At 40.0% G+C, this 18,160-nt stretch overlaps 1 protein-coding gene across 1 annotated transcript; it reads left to right on the top strand.

Annotated features, from left to right (window-relative positions):
- Positions 1-298: 298 nt before the first annotated feature.
- LOC139689955 (peroxidase-like) lies at positions 299-17,181 on the top strand. Its single transcript, XM_071587103.1, has 9 exons — positions 299-367; positions 2,611-2,836; positions 3,002-3,199; positions 4,682-4,835; positions 6,031-6,187; positions 8,667-8,837; positions 9,381-9,591; positions 9,865-9,970; positions 17,163-17,181. Exons 1-9 carry the CDS (start codon positions 299-301, stop codon positions 17,179-17,181), a joined length of 1,311 nt encoding a protein of 436 aa, XP_071443204.1.
- Positions 17,182-18,160: the final 979 nt, after the last annotated feature.

Here is an 18,160-nt window from a genome sequence, read left to right as displayed (position 1 = left end):
AGATCGAGTTCAACGAACAGCAGTTAGGTTTGTGAAAAGTTATTATGGACAAGGTAGTAGTGTCACGACACTATTGAAAGAATTAGGATGGCAGCCAATTGTTGACGGTTTGCTTAAGTACAAGCTAAAATTACTGTTTAAACTTGAGACAGGTTAAATATCAGAGGATGTTAAAGACATATTGCAGCCCCCCACTTACTATGAAAAATAAATCACCAACATAAGCAGTGAGATTTACTGTAGAAAAGGGAATTCATCGCTAGCAGCGGTACCGGGATCGAGACTCATTAGCACACATATGACGAAGGACACGACGCACCGCAGCTCCGAGTATATTCTGCCTTCTTTCGAGGAGCTAAATGCAGAGGTGAAGCAAGTCGGGGCGGACCTTACGTGATTTCCTCGCGACTTCTACGCCCAAAATCTTAACAAGCAATGAAATACTGAACGTTATCAGTTACCATAAGGCTATTTTTGTGGTGTTAAAAAACAAAGTTCGTAAAAATTAAAAACAGGCTAAATATATACTTATTCAACAAGGCAGAGTTTAACGGACTACGAGAATATTTAAAAAAAATTGTTGATTAAAAGACAAAAACACAAACAACCGATACAGAAAACACTTGGAAATATTTCTTGAATATTTCGCACGAAAAATGAAGACGCAAATCCTCCAAACTTAAATGCATCAGTTAAAAACTTTGACGGTACAACGGAGCAGGCAGGTCGGCATCGAGAAGGCTACAGTCATATTTTAAAAAGAGCTTTAAAAGTAAATGTATAGTGTATGTGTATTCATCCAAGCAGAAGGTAAAAGAATGCCTCGGTAAAAAAAAGTATCATGCGCAGAGCACTACACTATTTTAAATCTAAAATGCTAAGCGAATATTTTGAGGAAAATCCTAAGTCATTCCGGACCAATCTTAAGGGTTAATGTTCAACTGTACATACTTTGAAAACGGAAAACAAAGAAATTATAACAGATAACGTGGAATTTCACTAATTTTACCACCTAACATGTATTAATATTTAATGAAAATCCCCATTTTGGACACAATTTAGTAATGCAATCTAGATCCTGCGCTAGAATCAAACAATCGTCATCCCCAATTATGTCCCGGTAAATCACCGTGCCATCCGCGAAGGGCGCAAAGTGAGATTGCGCGAAGTCACATTTCTTAAAACAACGTTTATATTTCTCCGCTCGTGTTTTTAATGATCTCCGCGCTGGCCTATGTAGACAGCATAATAGTCCTTACAAGTTAACTTAAAAAGTACACTTTATATTATTTTTCCTCTTTGTCTTTCGTAGTATTCATGAATGATTTTAGGTTGTTCACATTTTAAAAACCTATCCAAAATTTTCTATCGGGAAGAGGTTGCTATCTTTTGTGAAATCGATCCATAATAAAGGAGTCTACATCAAATTTAATTTTCTACATTCATATTAACTGATTAAAACAAAGATTGTTTTTTCCTAGGGTAGGTTTTCTATGTAGTATTTTTTCTATTAAATTCTCTTTGTGCCCAATTTACACTACATAATCGGTTATCGTATTTAATTCAAGAAGTAGATAGAGGTATACCTAGCTGTCTATTTAGCTGGAAATGGCATGTGGATAACTTCTGAGATATACGATTTGGGGGGTTGAAGGGGATGATGTGGTCTGTGACGGTACTTTTACGAGAAATTGCAAACTCAAAACGCCGTCCCATTTTTGACACTGTGATATCTTGAAAATTAAGTTTCCCATCATGGTCGATCCCACAAATAAAATTGATTTCTTTGCATCGGGAATCATGGTTGTTCGCGAAATTGGCTCATTATCTATCAGCGCCTCTCCACATTGCAAATATATCGTAAAGAAACCAACAGTGAAGGTTCTTTGTAAAAAATGAGGGACTGCTGAATAGTTTTTCTTCAAAGTTGTAAAAGTAAGAGTCATCAAGGAGTCGTGACAATGAATAGTCCATTACTAAGCCTTCCACTTGTCTGTAGCATTCATTGTTCAACTGGAAATAGTTTTGTTCCACACCCAATCTCAGTAGTGACACAAACTCATTGAAGTATGGTGGTTCGGCCCCGGAACTTTTAAGCCCTTTTTCCACCACTACCAATGCTTATAAAACCGGGATGATTTATTTTTAATCCCTTCAAGCTGTTTCAAAGTATCTTTTTTACATGTCTAGTTCCTTGCGTGGTCGTGTTAAATTCAACTAGTATTTGCTCTTTGGTATAGCTGTCTAAAGATTATATCACATGTCATATACAATACAATGTTATTGGATAAATTTCTTACTGTATCCTAAGGTGAAATTATTTGTTGCATGGTAATAAATTCACTTGCATGCGTGAAAAATGAAAGAATATCTGCATGAATGGATACGCCACTCTGGATATGAATTTGCATTTCATTTTTGATTTTAAATGTTGTTTTGTTCCCTTTTACGGGTTGTGACCTAACACCCCCCGCCACACGCCCTTATGGCGGCTTGCGGGGTATTATGTAGATGTAGAATGACGTAATTATGGCAAATTTAACCTTGTAGTAAACATGCTATTTCCTAGATCTTTTATTTGGTGCAGTAACTCTCACGCCTTTCACGTAGCCCGACAACGACCCGCCCGGAGATGGAGATGAAGACGGAGAAGATGAAGACGACGAAGGCGCTGAAAAAAAAGGTGGGAAATGGAATTTCCTATCATCTTCTTCATCGTCGTCTTCTTCATCTTCGGAGGAGATCAAGATCGGTCAGGAGTTCCCGCTCCTCCTCGATGAATTCCTAGATCGCTGCCGTGAGAGGTCCAGCAAGGAGAACGTCTGCTACCTGACGGGTGAGTTAACTCCGATAGCTTGCTTACTTCCTGCCGCCTTATAAAGTATAGGTTGATCAGCTAAATATGAGGAACCTTGGAGAAAGTATGCCTTTATTCCCATGACATGAATAGACAGACTTATCAGGGATCTCTTATTGGTTTTTTCTTTAAATGTGGACATAGGTGACGAAAGATTGAACGAGCACCCCTGGCTGGCGTCGCACCACGTGGTGCTCATTCGGGAGCACAATCGGGTGGCTAGGCGACTGAGCGACATGCACCCTCACTGGGACGACGAGCGGCTGTTCCAGGAGACCCGGAGGATCGTCACCGCCATCTTCCAGTCCATAACGTATAGGGACTACCTGCCCAGGATAGTCGGTAAGTGGCAACAGAATGTAAGGGACTATTCCATCTCGCACCCTTGCGCTAATGCTGCTTTGGATTGTGGGTCACTGAAACGACGGAAGGTGTAAGGAATTAAGGATTCTGGGAGCGTTGAGCGTTCATTCCTTGGCAGTATATCGAATACGTTCGTCAAATAGACCTAAGGGTTGATTACAATCACATATTCCGAATTTTTTGGTGACACAACCGTCATCTTCAACGGACGGAAGGAACCGTGGGGAAGGATGAAACGAAAGGAAGACGGCGGTGGATGGAATGTGAGGGCAGGTAAAGACTTGAGCTCCGGGATTAGCAGAATGGCAGGAATTGCAGGAATCTTTGTGGCTATTGATCCCATAAAGGGGGGAGTTGGTACTTTGACCAAGGTAGAAGGCAGGGAATAATTAGAAGGTAACTTAGGAGATCGGCTAAACTTTTGGAGTTTATAAAGGAGTAGTGTCAGAAAAAAGGGACGGGAATTATAAATTTAAAATGTGAAAATTTTTATATAATGGCTTATTGAAAGAAATGGTAATGGCTTTGGGTAGGAGTGGGGGTTAAATGGGTGGGATGGCTGACCTGAGGGGGTATGATTCGTTAATTATTTGCTTATTCTGTTAATGGCTGTATTAGGCAAACATTGAGACTTTATAGCCCTTCCCTCCACCTAACCTCTACACATTAAAGAAAATTACGCTCTCCCAAGTTCCTTCCTTCTATTTCTTGAGAAAGGTGGCTTGTACCAGCGAAAATTCGTGTACGTGTGAATTACTTTTCTTTTTTTGTGTTTCTGCCTTTTGTCTTTGTTGGTTAGTATTAACTTCATCTACATTATTATTCACATCCTAGAGACTTTCACATAATTTTAATATACGTAGAAAATTCATTGGCGGGTCGCGGTAGTTCAGGGGGTAGAGCGTTGGAGTACTGACCGGAGGACCCGGGTTCGATTCCAAGGAAGCCTCTCTGGGCATCTTCAGCTCCACACAAGCTGTGTGATTTTTCGCGCACCAGATCTGCCTGGGAAACTATAACCGGCACAGGAAAAGGAACTGGCACCTCTACCTGATGGGTGAATTTCGCACGCCGTCGGCCTTGGTACTAGAAGCAATCTACCAGCACGCCTTGTGGCGAACAAATATACATTCACATGGTAACTGATACAAGGAAAAGGAATGGAAACACATATTAAGTACGAATACTGGAGGGGTGGCGAAGGTGCAATCGAGAAAATCACAAGCGTAAAAATATTTCCATAGATTTATTACCATATTTCCACATGAATATTTATAAAATTTGATATCAAACCATATATAATTAGTTATTTGAGTTTCGAGTGGCTATTTTCGAACCGTATAACTCGCACCGGACATCTTTCGGTGGGATACAAGTGTTTTTATTTTTCTTCTTACTGTGACATCCAAGTGGAAAAGCGATAAAATTCAAACTAAAACCCATTGGCTTTTGTTTCGCCAGGCAAAAGGATCCTAGAGAGGATTGATTTGGTGGTTGGAGCCAAGGGGTCAGGCGGCGGGGGATCGTACAACGCAAGTGTCAACCCGTCAAGCATGAGTGTCTTCTCCACGGCCGCCTTCCGATATCTGCACACCCTCATCGAAGGACAAATTCAGTGAGTAGCCACAACACTACATCGTCTTTAAGTGTGTTAACAGGAAAAAGTCACTTAGGACGAAATCTTGGGAATGCGGTGGCTGCGGCATCATTAGACGGTGTTATTTTTTGCCAAAAAATCGCGCACAAGTAACGATATTTGAGTAGGGGTGTTGTCACGGTGCAAAAGCCAATTTTTGTTTTTCACAAAACCGGGCGTTTGTGGCGAATTGATTCGCGCAAATTGCGCATAAAGTGCAGCTAATATTCCCCTTTTACCGTTTTACCCTGTGGCATAAACTCATGATGTACCATGCCCCTACAATCGAAGAAAAATGGTAGCAAAATTTCAAATTCGACCAACCTTTGCGCGCTTTTTTCGGTCTTGGCTCGTGCTGCAGCTTTCATTGGGATGATGGAGCTTTAGTTCCCATGTCATAACTATAAACTCACGATTTTTCACCAGTTGTGACCCTCTAGACCTAATTTGGGTCATCGCGGGCAGAGTTCAACATCTTATTAGCAATGTTAATGCGTTGCTATTTTTGGTCTAAAGTGAGCAATTTTGGTACGCATTTCGCGGCGACACGTGCCATGCCCAAATCATTGGTAAAAATCGAATGGCACGAGCCAATTGATATGTTTAGGTCCTCATGTCTAACGGTGGCTCGACGTTTGGCCAACAATATTTACTTCACTTCATCAACGTTTTCGTCTGTTGTTGACGTGCTCGGGCGTCAACATTCGGAATGCGTCCGCGCTCTTAGTTTTGTTTTTCACACAAAATTTGATACAGATTCTTTGATCCATTCTTTGCAACAGGCAAAAATCGAACACAAGTCAAAACACGTCCAAGCAAAACAACTGTCAACAATTAATTGGACAAAAAAATCGAAAATCAACTATACGTAACCCACAGAAATTAAAAAAGTCGCGATAATTTTTGACCAGGCATCGTATTAGTATATATATATATATATATATATATATATATATATATATATATATATATATATATATATATACATATATATATATATATATATATATATATATATATATATTTATTTATTTATTTATATATATATATATTTATATATATATATATATTATATATATCGAATATATATATAAACATATATTTATTTATTTAAATATACATTTATACGTATACCTTTTCGTCCCTGTCTCCATCTCTTTTTATTCGACCTCAGGATTCAGGGGGAGGGAAGATGTCCAATCAAGACCTACGACTTAAGTGACATTCAGTACTATGCGACCTTGTTGGAGAAGCCCGAGTTCCTGACGTCCGCGTTCCGGGGGATGACCAACCAGCCAGCACAGAGCGCCGACACCTTCGTCACCAAGGAGGTTAGTTCAAACAGTCATGTTAAATGGATCCACCGTTCATTAATTTTGCTTCAATTGAAACCTTTTTCCATCGGATACATAAAGTTTACCGAAGCATTGATTCGGGCATGCCCAGGAAGGTTAAGCTGGTTTTGTTGCAGAGGTGGCTTAACGTTAAAAGTGGATACCTCCCATAAACTGGGTCATTGCTGGGTAACCACGGAGCAGCCAAAGGGCGCGAGAAAGGTTTGCTACGCAGTCAGTTTACGGGAAGACCAAAGGCTGCCCTAGTACCTATGCTGAGTTACTGAATTGTTGGAAGGAGGGTAAACTGTTTAGGAATATACCTGTAGCATGAACTCCTGCAGTAAATGAGGGCGCTCGATGAAATGTGGTGGTAGTGCTGTAAATCTCCAATAACTCGCTTTTTACGGCTTTCTTTTGGTCAAGCGGAGAGGAGGGTAGTTTAGAAAATAGGGTGACCACTGATTTCGAACCGGATGCATCTGTCTACGAGACGAGGAAGCCAGCGCGCGCATCGATAAGGGTAACAGACGGCAACGTCGCTGTAGCACATGTTGCCTTAAACGAGTCATTTTTTTTAAAGTTACTTGTTATGTTTGAGGACTCAGGTTTGAGGTCCAGTATTTTAGCAATTAGCGTATGATCAGTAATGTTCCAAGTGAGAATTATCCCTTGGAGAATTCACAGTTTTCTGTTTCGGTGAGATTCGAACATTTTAGATTAGTGGCTCTGGAATTTTAGCTTGGACATAAAGGAGAAATTGATCAAGATTACGCCTCTCTTCTGATCATGAATGGTTTCTTTCAACAGTTGTTTGTTTAACAAAGCTGCCAAAAAGTTCTGTTACCTACTAAGCGACCTGATGGCTGATCATTGAAATGTAATCATGAAATTTTAGTTAGCATAGTTGATTGGGCACAAAAAAAAGTTAAGTCATTGGGACATACATAAGGTTTGTATGTGTGTCTGTGTTTATGTACCATATATGAACTGTATGTATAAATAAATATACACTGTATTATATATATATATATATATATATATGTTAACTAATTGGGTAATTTTTTTGGTGACAAAAGCTTCATGCCTCTGGATGCTGCTTCCTGGAAAACGGATTCAATATAAAACAATGTACAAAGTATGTTTGGTTATACTGATTCCGATATTCAAAACCGCTTCACATTGAGAGTAGTAGATTTTAAAGTAGGCGACCGACATCCGAGGTCATTTGCGCCATTAGGGATTGGTGAGAAAGGAAGGAAGAAGGATGTAGAGGAACCCGGAGTCGTCATTAGTCTATTCCTAGCGGAAAGCTCCCATGAGTCCGGTGCTGAACGTCCTCTCCGTGAGACGGCATGCTCACCTTACGTGCTCTCCACAAAGCACCTAAGTAGGGATTGGAATACCACTGACAGTGATCTGCCGTCTCCATGATTTTGCCCTTTTGGTGGAAAGTCAGTACTTTGGCCAATGCACAATCTCAATCTCCCCCTGCACATTGAGGAAGAGATATAACATGAGGATAGGTCAGGACATTGGGGAGGATGACTTAACAAGAAACATTTATTTTCGCGAGATACTCAGTTAAAGCATTTGCAATAATCAGCTTGTTTCTTTTGAAAGACGGCCTTAGGTATTAAATAGATTGTGAGAACTTTCAGTGCACAGGCTGTACACTCGATGAATTTTCAGCATTGATTATTTAAATCTTAATATTATGCGACGAACTTCTCTCACGAATACAGTAGCGGTGATGTATTGTACTTCTCACAAAAAAAGTTACTTGCACTGCGGGTCAAGCGTCCTAAAATTATTTTTCTCTCTTCTCTTAATCGCAATTTAAATTTCCAAAACCTAGCAAGATTAGGGATTCGGTATTAGGGATAATACATAATGGAAATGTATGTAAAAAACCACCTTTGAAATAATTTATTTACAGCAAATTATAGTCTATAGATTAGAAAAGAAAAATGAAGAAATACACAATATCACCTCTTTCAATATACCTCTCGACCATTCTCTATGTAGACGGTTGTTACCAACTTAAAACTCATATATTGTATTCCTCTCATGCGTCTCACAGAAACAAAAGGGAAACCATTAAGCATGTAGTACCAGGAACATCAAATCTATGCTGATGTTTACAATATATTAAAAATACAAACCATGAGACGAGATTTGCAAATATCCTTATAAGATTCAATTACTAATGAGCGAGAAAATTTAAATTCAATGTTACAGTATATTGAATTCAATTTTTATATTTGTAATAACAGGTTTGTCATTTCAAAAATGTCCGAATTTGAGTGGATTGTTTTCATACATCCGAGCAACAATTCATAATATATGCCGGGAGTTGTTTCTCTCTGATCCTTTCCCTGAGCTTTGGTCTTCTTCGGGTAACACATATGTTTTCTGGCACTTCAGTTTTTCCTTCTTTCAGTTTTCATACTGTTGTCCACCGTTCCTTTTCCAGGTCACGAATAAGTTGTCCAAGATTAAGAAACCCTTCGGACAGGACCTGGTGAGCATAGACATCCAGAGGGGCAGGGACCATGGGTTGCCCTCTTACAACGATATGCGAGAGATGTGCGGACTCTCCAGGGCAAAGGACTTTCACCATTTCCAAGACGTTATGTCTGAAAAGGTATTTGCCTCTCCCCGGCCAGCAATCAAGCAACAAGTTTAGTAAAATCAAACATTTCAATTCCCGCTTCTGTAAGCATTCATTTTGCGAACTCGAATTAGTTGATACCAATGTCACTGGGTGGTTTTAGTATTTGAAATGTTCATCTTCGCTTCCACATTTCTTAAAAGTTACCAAAACGAGAGAAGTAGATGGTTTATCGCGGGGAGGTAAACATGGGAATGCTAACCAGTCGATGCGTTGATTTGAGAATCTGGGTGATTCACTTTGACCTTAAGTAATGGCCAATGACTACCCTCTAATTCAGTATAACCGCAATCTTTTTAAAATTCGCGTCTTTGCTGAAGGTACGCCATTGACAGAATGTAATCGCTGGAGGTAAAGAGTTCTGGTGTACTGTTTTTATTTGGTTTAACTTAAGATTACCTTCTCTTGCACTACAATCCCTACTGCCCTCTACTTCTTCACTTTTTTCGGTCATATATGATTCATTAAATCTCAGGGCTAGATTTAACAGCTAACCGCGCCTTCTCCAAAACACAGAGCATCATGCAGCTGAAGAGCCTATACCGTTCCGCGAATGACGTGGATCTGATAGTAGGTGGGTCATTGGAGGACCACTGCGTGGACGGGGACCACTCGAGCCTCGTGGGCCCTACCTTCGGCTGCATCATCGCCGAGCAGTTCTTCCGCTGGAGATCGGGCGACCGGTACTTCTTCGATCATGCCGAAGGACCCGGGAAATTCACCAAAGGTAAAAATCAAATCGATGTGTGTTACGCATAGTGTTACGCACTGCAGCCATGTCAAGCTGCGCTCGATTTAATATCTCTAGCTTGCAATTCAGACATTGTCTACGAAGCTTTGCTCTTGAAGTGAATTGTATAAACCATTATTTAAGGGAATTGGTAAATTTACCTGCACGTTAAAGGACGAGGAAAGGGTCTCCCTTCAGCCTTTTTAGGCATCACATGACCACATTCCGCTGAACCTATTTCAATGATCAAAGGATTGCACATCCTTACAGCCCAGCTCAAGGCCATCATGAAGGTCACCCTGTCGAGCCTTCTCTGTGAGAACCTGGAGGACTTGGAGTACATGCAGGCGGACGCCTTCAGCATCATCAGTAAAAGGTGAGTAATGTTTGTGAATATCAATGGAACAATTTCATAGTGTAAAAATCATTCACCTCAACCTGAATTTGGACTCGGATCCCTCGATGTCCTGCCGAGTACGGCCTGTAGTCAATTAAGCTATCGAAGTTGAAATTTTGGAGGGTTTAAAGTAGTGGTTCCAAAAGTGGGTGCTACCACCCCACGTGGGGCTGTGCTCTAGTCTATGAAGGCGAAAATAGGCAAGGGGGCGGCAGGTGGTTGCCAGAGGGTCCTGACAATATGACATTTGCGAGGGTTCGGTAACCCTCTTTCTGTCTTCGTTTTAAAGCTTCGTTTTTAATGTTTACATTGTTTCCAGCATCTGGAAGTAATTTAAACCATGCGTTTCCTTATTTTTTAAAGTACACACGCTTGAATAATATTTCCAAGCTTTTCTTGGGCAAGAAAACTTTTGTCAAGGAGTTCCATCTTTTTTGGTCTATCGTTGACGCAACTTCACGACGCTGAGTACTTCGGCAGTAAGTTTCAGGGTGAATAAAACGGGTGTGAATCCAGAGAGGAATCTGCTCATCTAATGATTAGATTCGGTGGTTTTAGGTAAAACATTTACCTGAATAATCATTTTCCGAACCATTCGGTTCCAACGATATTATTAAGGCCGTATTGATAAGTTATGTTTCTTTCATCGCATGATATCATTCTTGTTATAGTACTATCATATAGTGTTTGCCTTATTTTATGATGGGAAAGTATGATACAAAAATAAAAGGCCAGCATATTGTTTATGTTTACAAGAAATGGTAACAGAGAGCTCAAAAATGGACTTTTTTCACTCATATTTCGTATATATACGATTGAGCTTTCCCTTTGACGGTTAGATATCAATTAAATTAATTTTCAGTTCACCGATCTAAGTCACGGTTTTGTTGGCATTGCGAATTACGTTGAATCATATCTTTTTTCAAATGATGGGTAATACTCACAATAATTCTTTGAATAAAAAGAATACTTAGGAACATTTTCCCATTCACGAGTAAATTGAGCAGTATAGAAACGTCTTCGCCAATTTCTCTTTAGAATATATCATCAATTGAAAAGGTGGCCTTGCTATGGAATTAAATTTAGTGGAACCAACGACCAAATAACCATCCAAAAATTGAACTAAAGCCAATTCCACCGCAACAGTCTTTTGAAATGTCTATATAAGAATACAACTTAGGGAATTTCATGAACTAACATGATTTATAACGACACATTAGGAGACAAACGAATATTATTTCATCCTCAACTGACTAGACTATTATTATAAATCGAATGCGAGAGGTGCTTACTTTGCAGCCGAGTTTTTGGTTTTTCTATGAAAGATAGCAAAGGTTCAGGTGCAGATCTCCGGCAAAAACTCACTACGCACCTTTTTCGAATTCGCGCTCACGTAATAAAGGTTTTGCATTTGTTTATTAAATGTACAATATTAATATGCAATAAATAAACTCTATTAATATTTTCAGTTTCCTTAAACTGGGACAACTACCGTCCAAGAGCATAAAACTTGTATATAAATCCTCTTTTATAACATGCATGCAGAACAAATACATGAATACATATATTCCGCCTTGCTTATATACTACCTTGATCAAAAAGTTCCCGGAATAACCACCGTGTGGCGCTCCCATCGTTCCGATTTGAGTTCTGTTTTTTTTGTTAAATTGGTACATCTGTTGTTGATATTCCCTTTAAATCTTAGTGTCATAACTTGACATTTGCAAAAGTTACGTAGCCAAGAGTACATCTATCTCTGTGTGTGTTGGCGATTTTTTACAATTTCAGAAATGGATTTAAATTTGCAACAACGAACTTGTATTAAATTTTGCGTAAAAAACGGATTTAGTGGCGCACGGACGTTGGAAATGTTGGAAAAGTGTTTCGGCAACGATTCTCTAAAAAAAACGGTCGTTTACCAGTGGCACGAGCGGTTCAGAAGTGGTCGTGAGTCATTCGAAGATGATGAACGCAGTGGCAGACCATCGACATCGAAAGTCGGTGAAAAAATTGATAAAGTAAAAGAAATGTTGGTCAATAACCGCAAATTAACCATCAGAGAAATAGCGGAGGACTTGAACATTGCCTATGGATCCGCCCAAGACATTGTGGTTAATGATTTGGGTTTCCGTCGTGTAGCTGCAAAGTTGGTGCCAAAAGACCTCAATTTCATGCAAAAAAGAGACCGTGTTGACGTCGCTAAAGACATGATTTGCGAGGCTGAATCCGATCCCACATTCATCAAAAGGATCATTACTGGAGACGAGACGTGGGTTTATGAGTACGACACGCAATCCAGACATCAGGCAAGTGAATGGCGTTCACCAAATGAGCCGAGACCAAAAAAACCACGTCGTTTTCAGTCAAAAAAGAAGGCAATGCTGACGGTTTTCATGGATTACAACGGTGTAGTGCATCATGAATTTTTGCCAGAAGGCCAGACAGTAAACAAAGAGTATTATTTGGGCGTTATGAGACGTTTGCGTGAAGCAATTCGCCGAAAGAGACCAGAAATGTGGGCAGAAAACTCGTGGATTTTGCACCATGATAACGCACCGTCGCACAGTGCTATCATTATTCGTAATTTTTTGACGAAAAATGCAACAAATACCATCCAACAGCCACCGAATTCACCTGATTTGGCTCCCTGTGACTTCTTTCTGTTCAATCGAGTTAAAAAACCATTACGGGGAACGCGTTTTAGCAGCCGAGAGGAAGTAATGGAAAAATCGCAGGAAGCACTGATGGACATACCGAAAACCGAATATAAAAAATGTTTCGAGGATTGGATCAAGCGCTGGCATAAGTGTGTTGCAGTCGATGGGGATTACTTTGAAGGGGACAATATAGATTTAGATGAATAAACTTGTATTTTTAATTTTCTGAATAAATTCCGGGAAATTTTTGATCAAGGTAGTATGTTTGAAATTATGCCACAAGCACACAAATATTTTGTGCTGATGTTTTTCGTGTTGTTCTTAGTAATTTTATTTTCAAAGGCGACCATTGAAAGATTGAATCTCCGTCTTATAATTAACTCATTCGTGCCTTCTGTTAAGTTAATATACATTAAATTTTATATTAACAATATTTAATATTTAAACCTTTATTGTAGAAACAAAATGGCAGTAAATGGCTCACTAAAGACGAGTAGACAGTATAATATGGATTCAAGAAGTTCTCTCGGGTTTCCCACCGGGTCAGGTTGCAGTACACCGACGTTTAGAAGGCTGCCTCTGCCATCGTCTTCAGGGTGAAGTCACCCTGACTTCCTGAGTGACTTCACCCTGAAGACGATGGCAGAGTCAGCCTTCGAAACGTCGGTGTACTGCAACCTGACCCAGTGGGAATCCCGAGAGAACTTCTTGAATACCATACGCCGGGAAAACCTGAGATCCTTCAGTATAATATGGATTATCTTAAGTGCGGATTTATAGAGGCACCTATAAAAAAGCACATGACTATGAGTTAATATGCGAAAGGGTGTTTTTAAATGAAGCGATGGAACCTCCAGACAAATTGACCATTTAAGAAAGGCATATCCTAGCAAGACAGAAAAGAGCTTTACATTTTTTCAGTCCGTTCGTGACAGATTGCAAAATCGCCCAGAACTTTCAAGTATGTTGTTTAATGCTTGAAAACATATCAGCGATGGTTTGCGTGCATCATTTAATATTTCACTATTAATGGCCAAATCTGGAAAGCCGTATACAATTAATGAGGTAATCATCTTACAAGCAGTAAGAGAAGTCCAGAGTACTGTTCTGCATAAGCCACCCTATATTTATCATTGTAAGGTTATCTACCGGCTAAGGTAGGTTTTTGGATGACACAACTAGCAATAAAATATTTTGTGACTCCTAAAAAAACACAACCCAGCATCATTCTCTATAACAAACCCATGTTCATCTCCATATATTTCCTTCCTCCCTTCATTACATCCAAGACCACTATCCTGCTCCTGCCCTTTACTAATTTGCCTAACATTCTCCTCCCTATTACAAACTTCAACATCCTACTGCCGATCAATACGCCATTCATCCACTTTTCCTGCCTCCATAGGATTTCTCCCAACAAACCGCTCTCTTCGCCCACCATACCAAGTACTTCCTCATTTGATTCCTTCTTGGTCCAATTCACCTTCTCAATTCCTTTCCACACCCACATTTCTAAAGCCTCCAATCTATTTCTATCGTCCTGCTTCGGTCACCACCTTTCCGCGCCGTACATTGCTAAGCTCCGTATCAAAGTTTTTACGAGTCTTTTCTTAACATCCTTACTTTCCGTTCCCGCTTGACCTTGAGCAGTCTGAGACATGTACTGGTTGTGGATTAATCTCTGATTTCTCCAGTCTATTCATATTTTCTGCAATAATCATTAGTTTTCCCCAATTCACTCTATCAAACACCTTTCCGAAATCTGCGAAACAGGAACAACCCCCTGCCTGCAGGAACACATATGATTATGTTCTCTAACCGATCGTATATCCTATCAACTACTTCCTCCTTATGATTACAAGCCACCATATGATACAATAAAAAGAATTACCTTAAGCAACACTTCAGTTCAACGATGGATAGTTGAAATGGCTGAAAATGTGGGAGGTGCAATATATAGCATCCTGAGAACAACAGAATTTGCATTACAGTTGGACGAAACAACTTGGCCAAGTTATGAACCTGTGTTCTGGCCTATGAACGTTTTATTTAAGATCAAAGTCTATATCAAGAGTTGTTGTTTGCAAAGCAATTAGAAACTGTCACTCAAGGGGAGTCAATATTTCGTGTATTTGAGCAGATCTTCAGAGACTAAAAGATTCACTTTCTAACATACTTGCTGTTGCGACAGACAGAGCTCCGTCAATGACTGGTCGTCACTATGGTGGTATTGCATACTTGAGAAAATATGTACCAAATGTCTTTGCTGTTCATTTTTTCATTCACCGGATACATCTAGTAACTAAAATACTGAGTGGTCGCCCTCACAAGTCCTTAGACATTGTAATTACAGTGGTTAACAAAATCAAGCCCCATGCTCTAAATGATCGACTCTTTCGAGGAAAGTATGATAAGAACAACGAAGATTTCAAACGTTTGTGTCAACACACGGAAGTTCATTGGATATCAAAAGGCAATTCTATTAGGCGCTTTAATGATCTTTTTCACACTGTCGTGCAGTTTTTTGAGGAGAAATATATTTTTCTCAGCGGAATCCTTAAAGAGTAAGAATGACGTTGCATTTTAATTCAAAGAAATGAATTTACGATTGCAGAAAATTACTACTAACCTTACAGGGTCGCCCCCAAAAGTGGTAGGACTGATTTTTTTACAAGAATTTTATTGACGATATACTTACATCGACTTAACAATCTTCAAAGTATGCTCCTTGAGCTGCTACACACTTAGTATAGCGTTCCTCCATTCCCCGTACACCCGCTGGAAATTTTCTTTGGGGATGCCTTTGATGACCCTCGTCGAAGCTTCTTGAACGGTCTTTATCGAGTCAAAACGTCGTCCCTTGAGCTGTTTTTTCATCAGGGGGAAGAAGAAGAAGTCCGGTGGTGCCAGATCGGGAGAATAGGGCGGGTGCGGCAACGTGGCAACGCCGTATTTGGCCAGGAGCTGTCTGACGACGAGCGCGCCATGGCACGGCTCGTTGTCATGATGAAGCACCCACACCTTGCGCAAGGCCAAATCCTGTGAAATAATGCGTTGAACGTTGGATGCAGACAGACCCAACTGGTCTGCAATTTTTTCACTGGTTAAGCGTCGGTCTGTGTTCAGCAGTGTCCTCACTCTGTCCACATTCGTGTCGGTTCTTGCCGTCGGCGGCCGTCCGGAGCGATGGTCGTCTTCAACGAGCTCCCTACCCTCTTTAAACAACTTGTGCCACTCAAATACTGTAGAACGGCTTAAGGCAGTGTCCCCATAAGCCTGGTTGATCATATCGAGGGTCTCAGTAGCCGTCTTCCCGAGTTTCGCACAACACTTCACGGAATAACGTTGCTCTAAATTCAGATTCATTTTGTTTTTCGACGCGGGCAAAAAACTTGCTTCACTAAAAACGGTGTCCTCACTCAAAGATAGCCCGCAGTAGACTGAGGTTGGTGTCGGTCTGTTGCTAAGAGCCCTCTCCACCTTATACTGCCAGGCAGACCCCCCTCCGCCGCTTCGTTCGCGCCAAAGAAAATCAGTCCTACCACTTTGCAACCCTGTATGTAGGCAAAATCTATGGTGACTGTGTTTATTTCCAAGTTGCTTTTATTTAAGCTCAACTCATGTCGCCGCGAGCTTTATCAATTTTCTTCCCTGATTAAGCTAGAAGAGGATGCTGGTCTTTTGTGACCATTTAGCCACCTTGCATGAAAATACGACGCAGCATTTTTTTTTATCTTCTTCCGTTGGAAATTCCAAATTGGGCAATAAATCCATTTGTAGATATTGAGAAAGCTGGTGTATTAATAGGACACTTAATTTGAATAAAAAATGACTTTGAAATGAAACCAAAATTAAAGATAAATTATCAAGAGTTTTAGTTACGGAAGGTTTCCGTTCGTTTTCCTCCATTACGGATGGAGGTTAAAAGAACTCCTTGAATTTCATACTTCATTTTAATTGGAACGTGGTCTCAGTACGGTTAATCAGCTTGTTTTCAAGCAGAGAAACGAACTTAACGTTTCTGAACGCGGTGATTTAAGACTCCTGCGAAGTGACATCAAACCGGTCGTTGGAAAACTGGTATCAGGTCACTAAGCTCCTCCATTACATTAAAAATTCATTTGATTAAAATTTGTTATTAAATTAGCCGATAAAATCCCCTTAAATAACTTCTAGACCATGGAAAATTATAATCAATAGTCACTTAATTATTTAAACAACTTTAACAAAACATGATTGGTTAATCTGTTTTAATAAATTCGAAATGATCATGTCCTTGACATGTCATCGGTATTATGCATAATTTAAGCAGAAAAATTGCACGTAAACTTCTCAAAAAAGCTTTCTTCAAATTATTTGTTTTGATAATATATTTTTATGCATAAATTATATTCTCACCTAATGTCCTTTTATTGTTTATTAAGCTATGCGTAACTGTGATCAGGAAACTATGCATCTATTGTGATCTAAGTAATCATTTGTTTTGTCACTGTTTTTAATTTAATTGTTTCAAGGTTCCTCATTTCGGCGTAAGGTATAGCTTTATGATTAATAGTGGCTCGATAAAATTTGGTAATTACTGCTTTAAAGGAATAAGTTGCTCTGACGATATACCGTTAATATCACAGTTATTCGTAGTCGTACGTGACGCGCTACGGTCCATAAAGCTACACCCAACTTTAAACACTGTGATGTTTTACATTGAAAAACACTCGTAAAAGTGCATGTTTTAACACTCGGACAGTATTTCATTGTAATCCACATTCAGCGGATGACTCTATAAAAGTTTCCGTTACGGCATCTCCCGCAGTTTCTTGTAATGATTGTGAATGAGGACAGTAACGAGGATCACTAGTGAGGGTCCGGTTTGTAATGTGAAGCAATGCATTTAAGTCATAAGGTTGCTTCTTAGCCCAGAATTTTAATTTCAGGGAATGCTGAATTTTAACAGAATCAAATGGGTGAAAGCATTGCATTCATTAAAACGTTTACTTATACAAAAGGTTAACTCTCTCCTGACCTGTATTTACCTAATATACTAAAGATGTGCTCCGTCTTTTGAATGTGAGTCGTTACTATCGCGTGGAAATTTGAGTCCGAATAATATTCGTAATTGCAATTCAATTGCCTTGCTCTAGTCAAGTGTAACTATACGTACAAGTCCAATTTCAGGAACGAACGGCAAAATAGAAAAACATCATCGCCGTGGCTACCTATCATTAATTAAGAAAAACGTACCTATTTGCCAGAGATGAACGCCAAGCCATTTGCCTTCCAATTGAGGGTAACTTCTTCCCCCTCTTCAGGAATCCTCTTAAGCATTGCAAGCTTATCCCTAAGCTTGACCTAAGACCATGGAAGTCTCATCGCCCCAAGAAAAACCATTGCTTGAGAGGCCCGCCCAAAGGAGGCCCGCCCAAAGGAGGCCCGCCCAAAGGAGGCCAGCCCAAAGGAGGTTCGCCCAAAGGAGGCCCGCCAAAAGGAGGCCCGCCCAAAGGAGGCCCGCCCTATG

The sequence above is a fragment of the Hetaerina americana genome, unplaced genomic scaffold (genome assembly GCF_022747635.1).
Source record: "Hetaerina americana unplaced genomic scaffold, ioHetAmer1.1.p SCAF_296, whole genome shotgun sequence".
NCBI lineage: Eukaryota > Metazoa > Arthropoda > Insecta > Odonata > Calopterygidae > Hetaerina > Hetaerina americana.
This window is presented reverse-complemented; position numbering and strand designations above follow the sequence as displayed.

Excerpts from the sequence above, each read along its gene's own strand:
- LOC139689955 (XM_071587103.1), top strand. The coding sequence starts at position 299 with ATGACGAAGGACACGACGCACCGCAGCTCCGAGTATATTCTGCCTTCT. Across the intron at positions 6,188-8,666 it reads ACACCTTCGTCACCAAGGAG|GTCACGAATAAGTTGTCCAA; the intron begins GTTAGTTCAAAC and ends TTCCTTTTCCAG. Across the intron at positions 9,592-9,864 it reads ACCCGGGAAATTCACCAAAG|CCCAGCTCAAGGCCATCATG; the intron begins GTAAAAATCAAA and ends ACATCCTTACAG.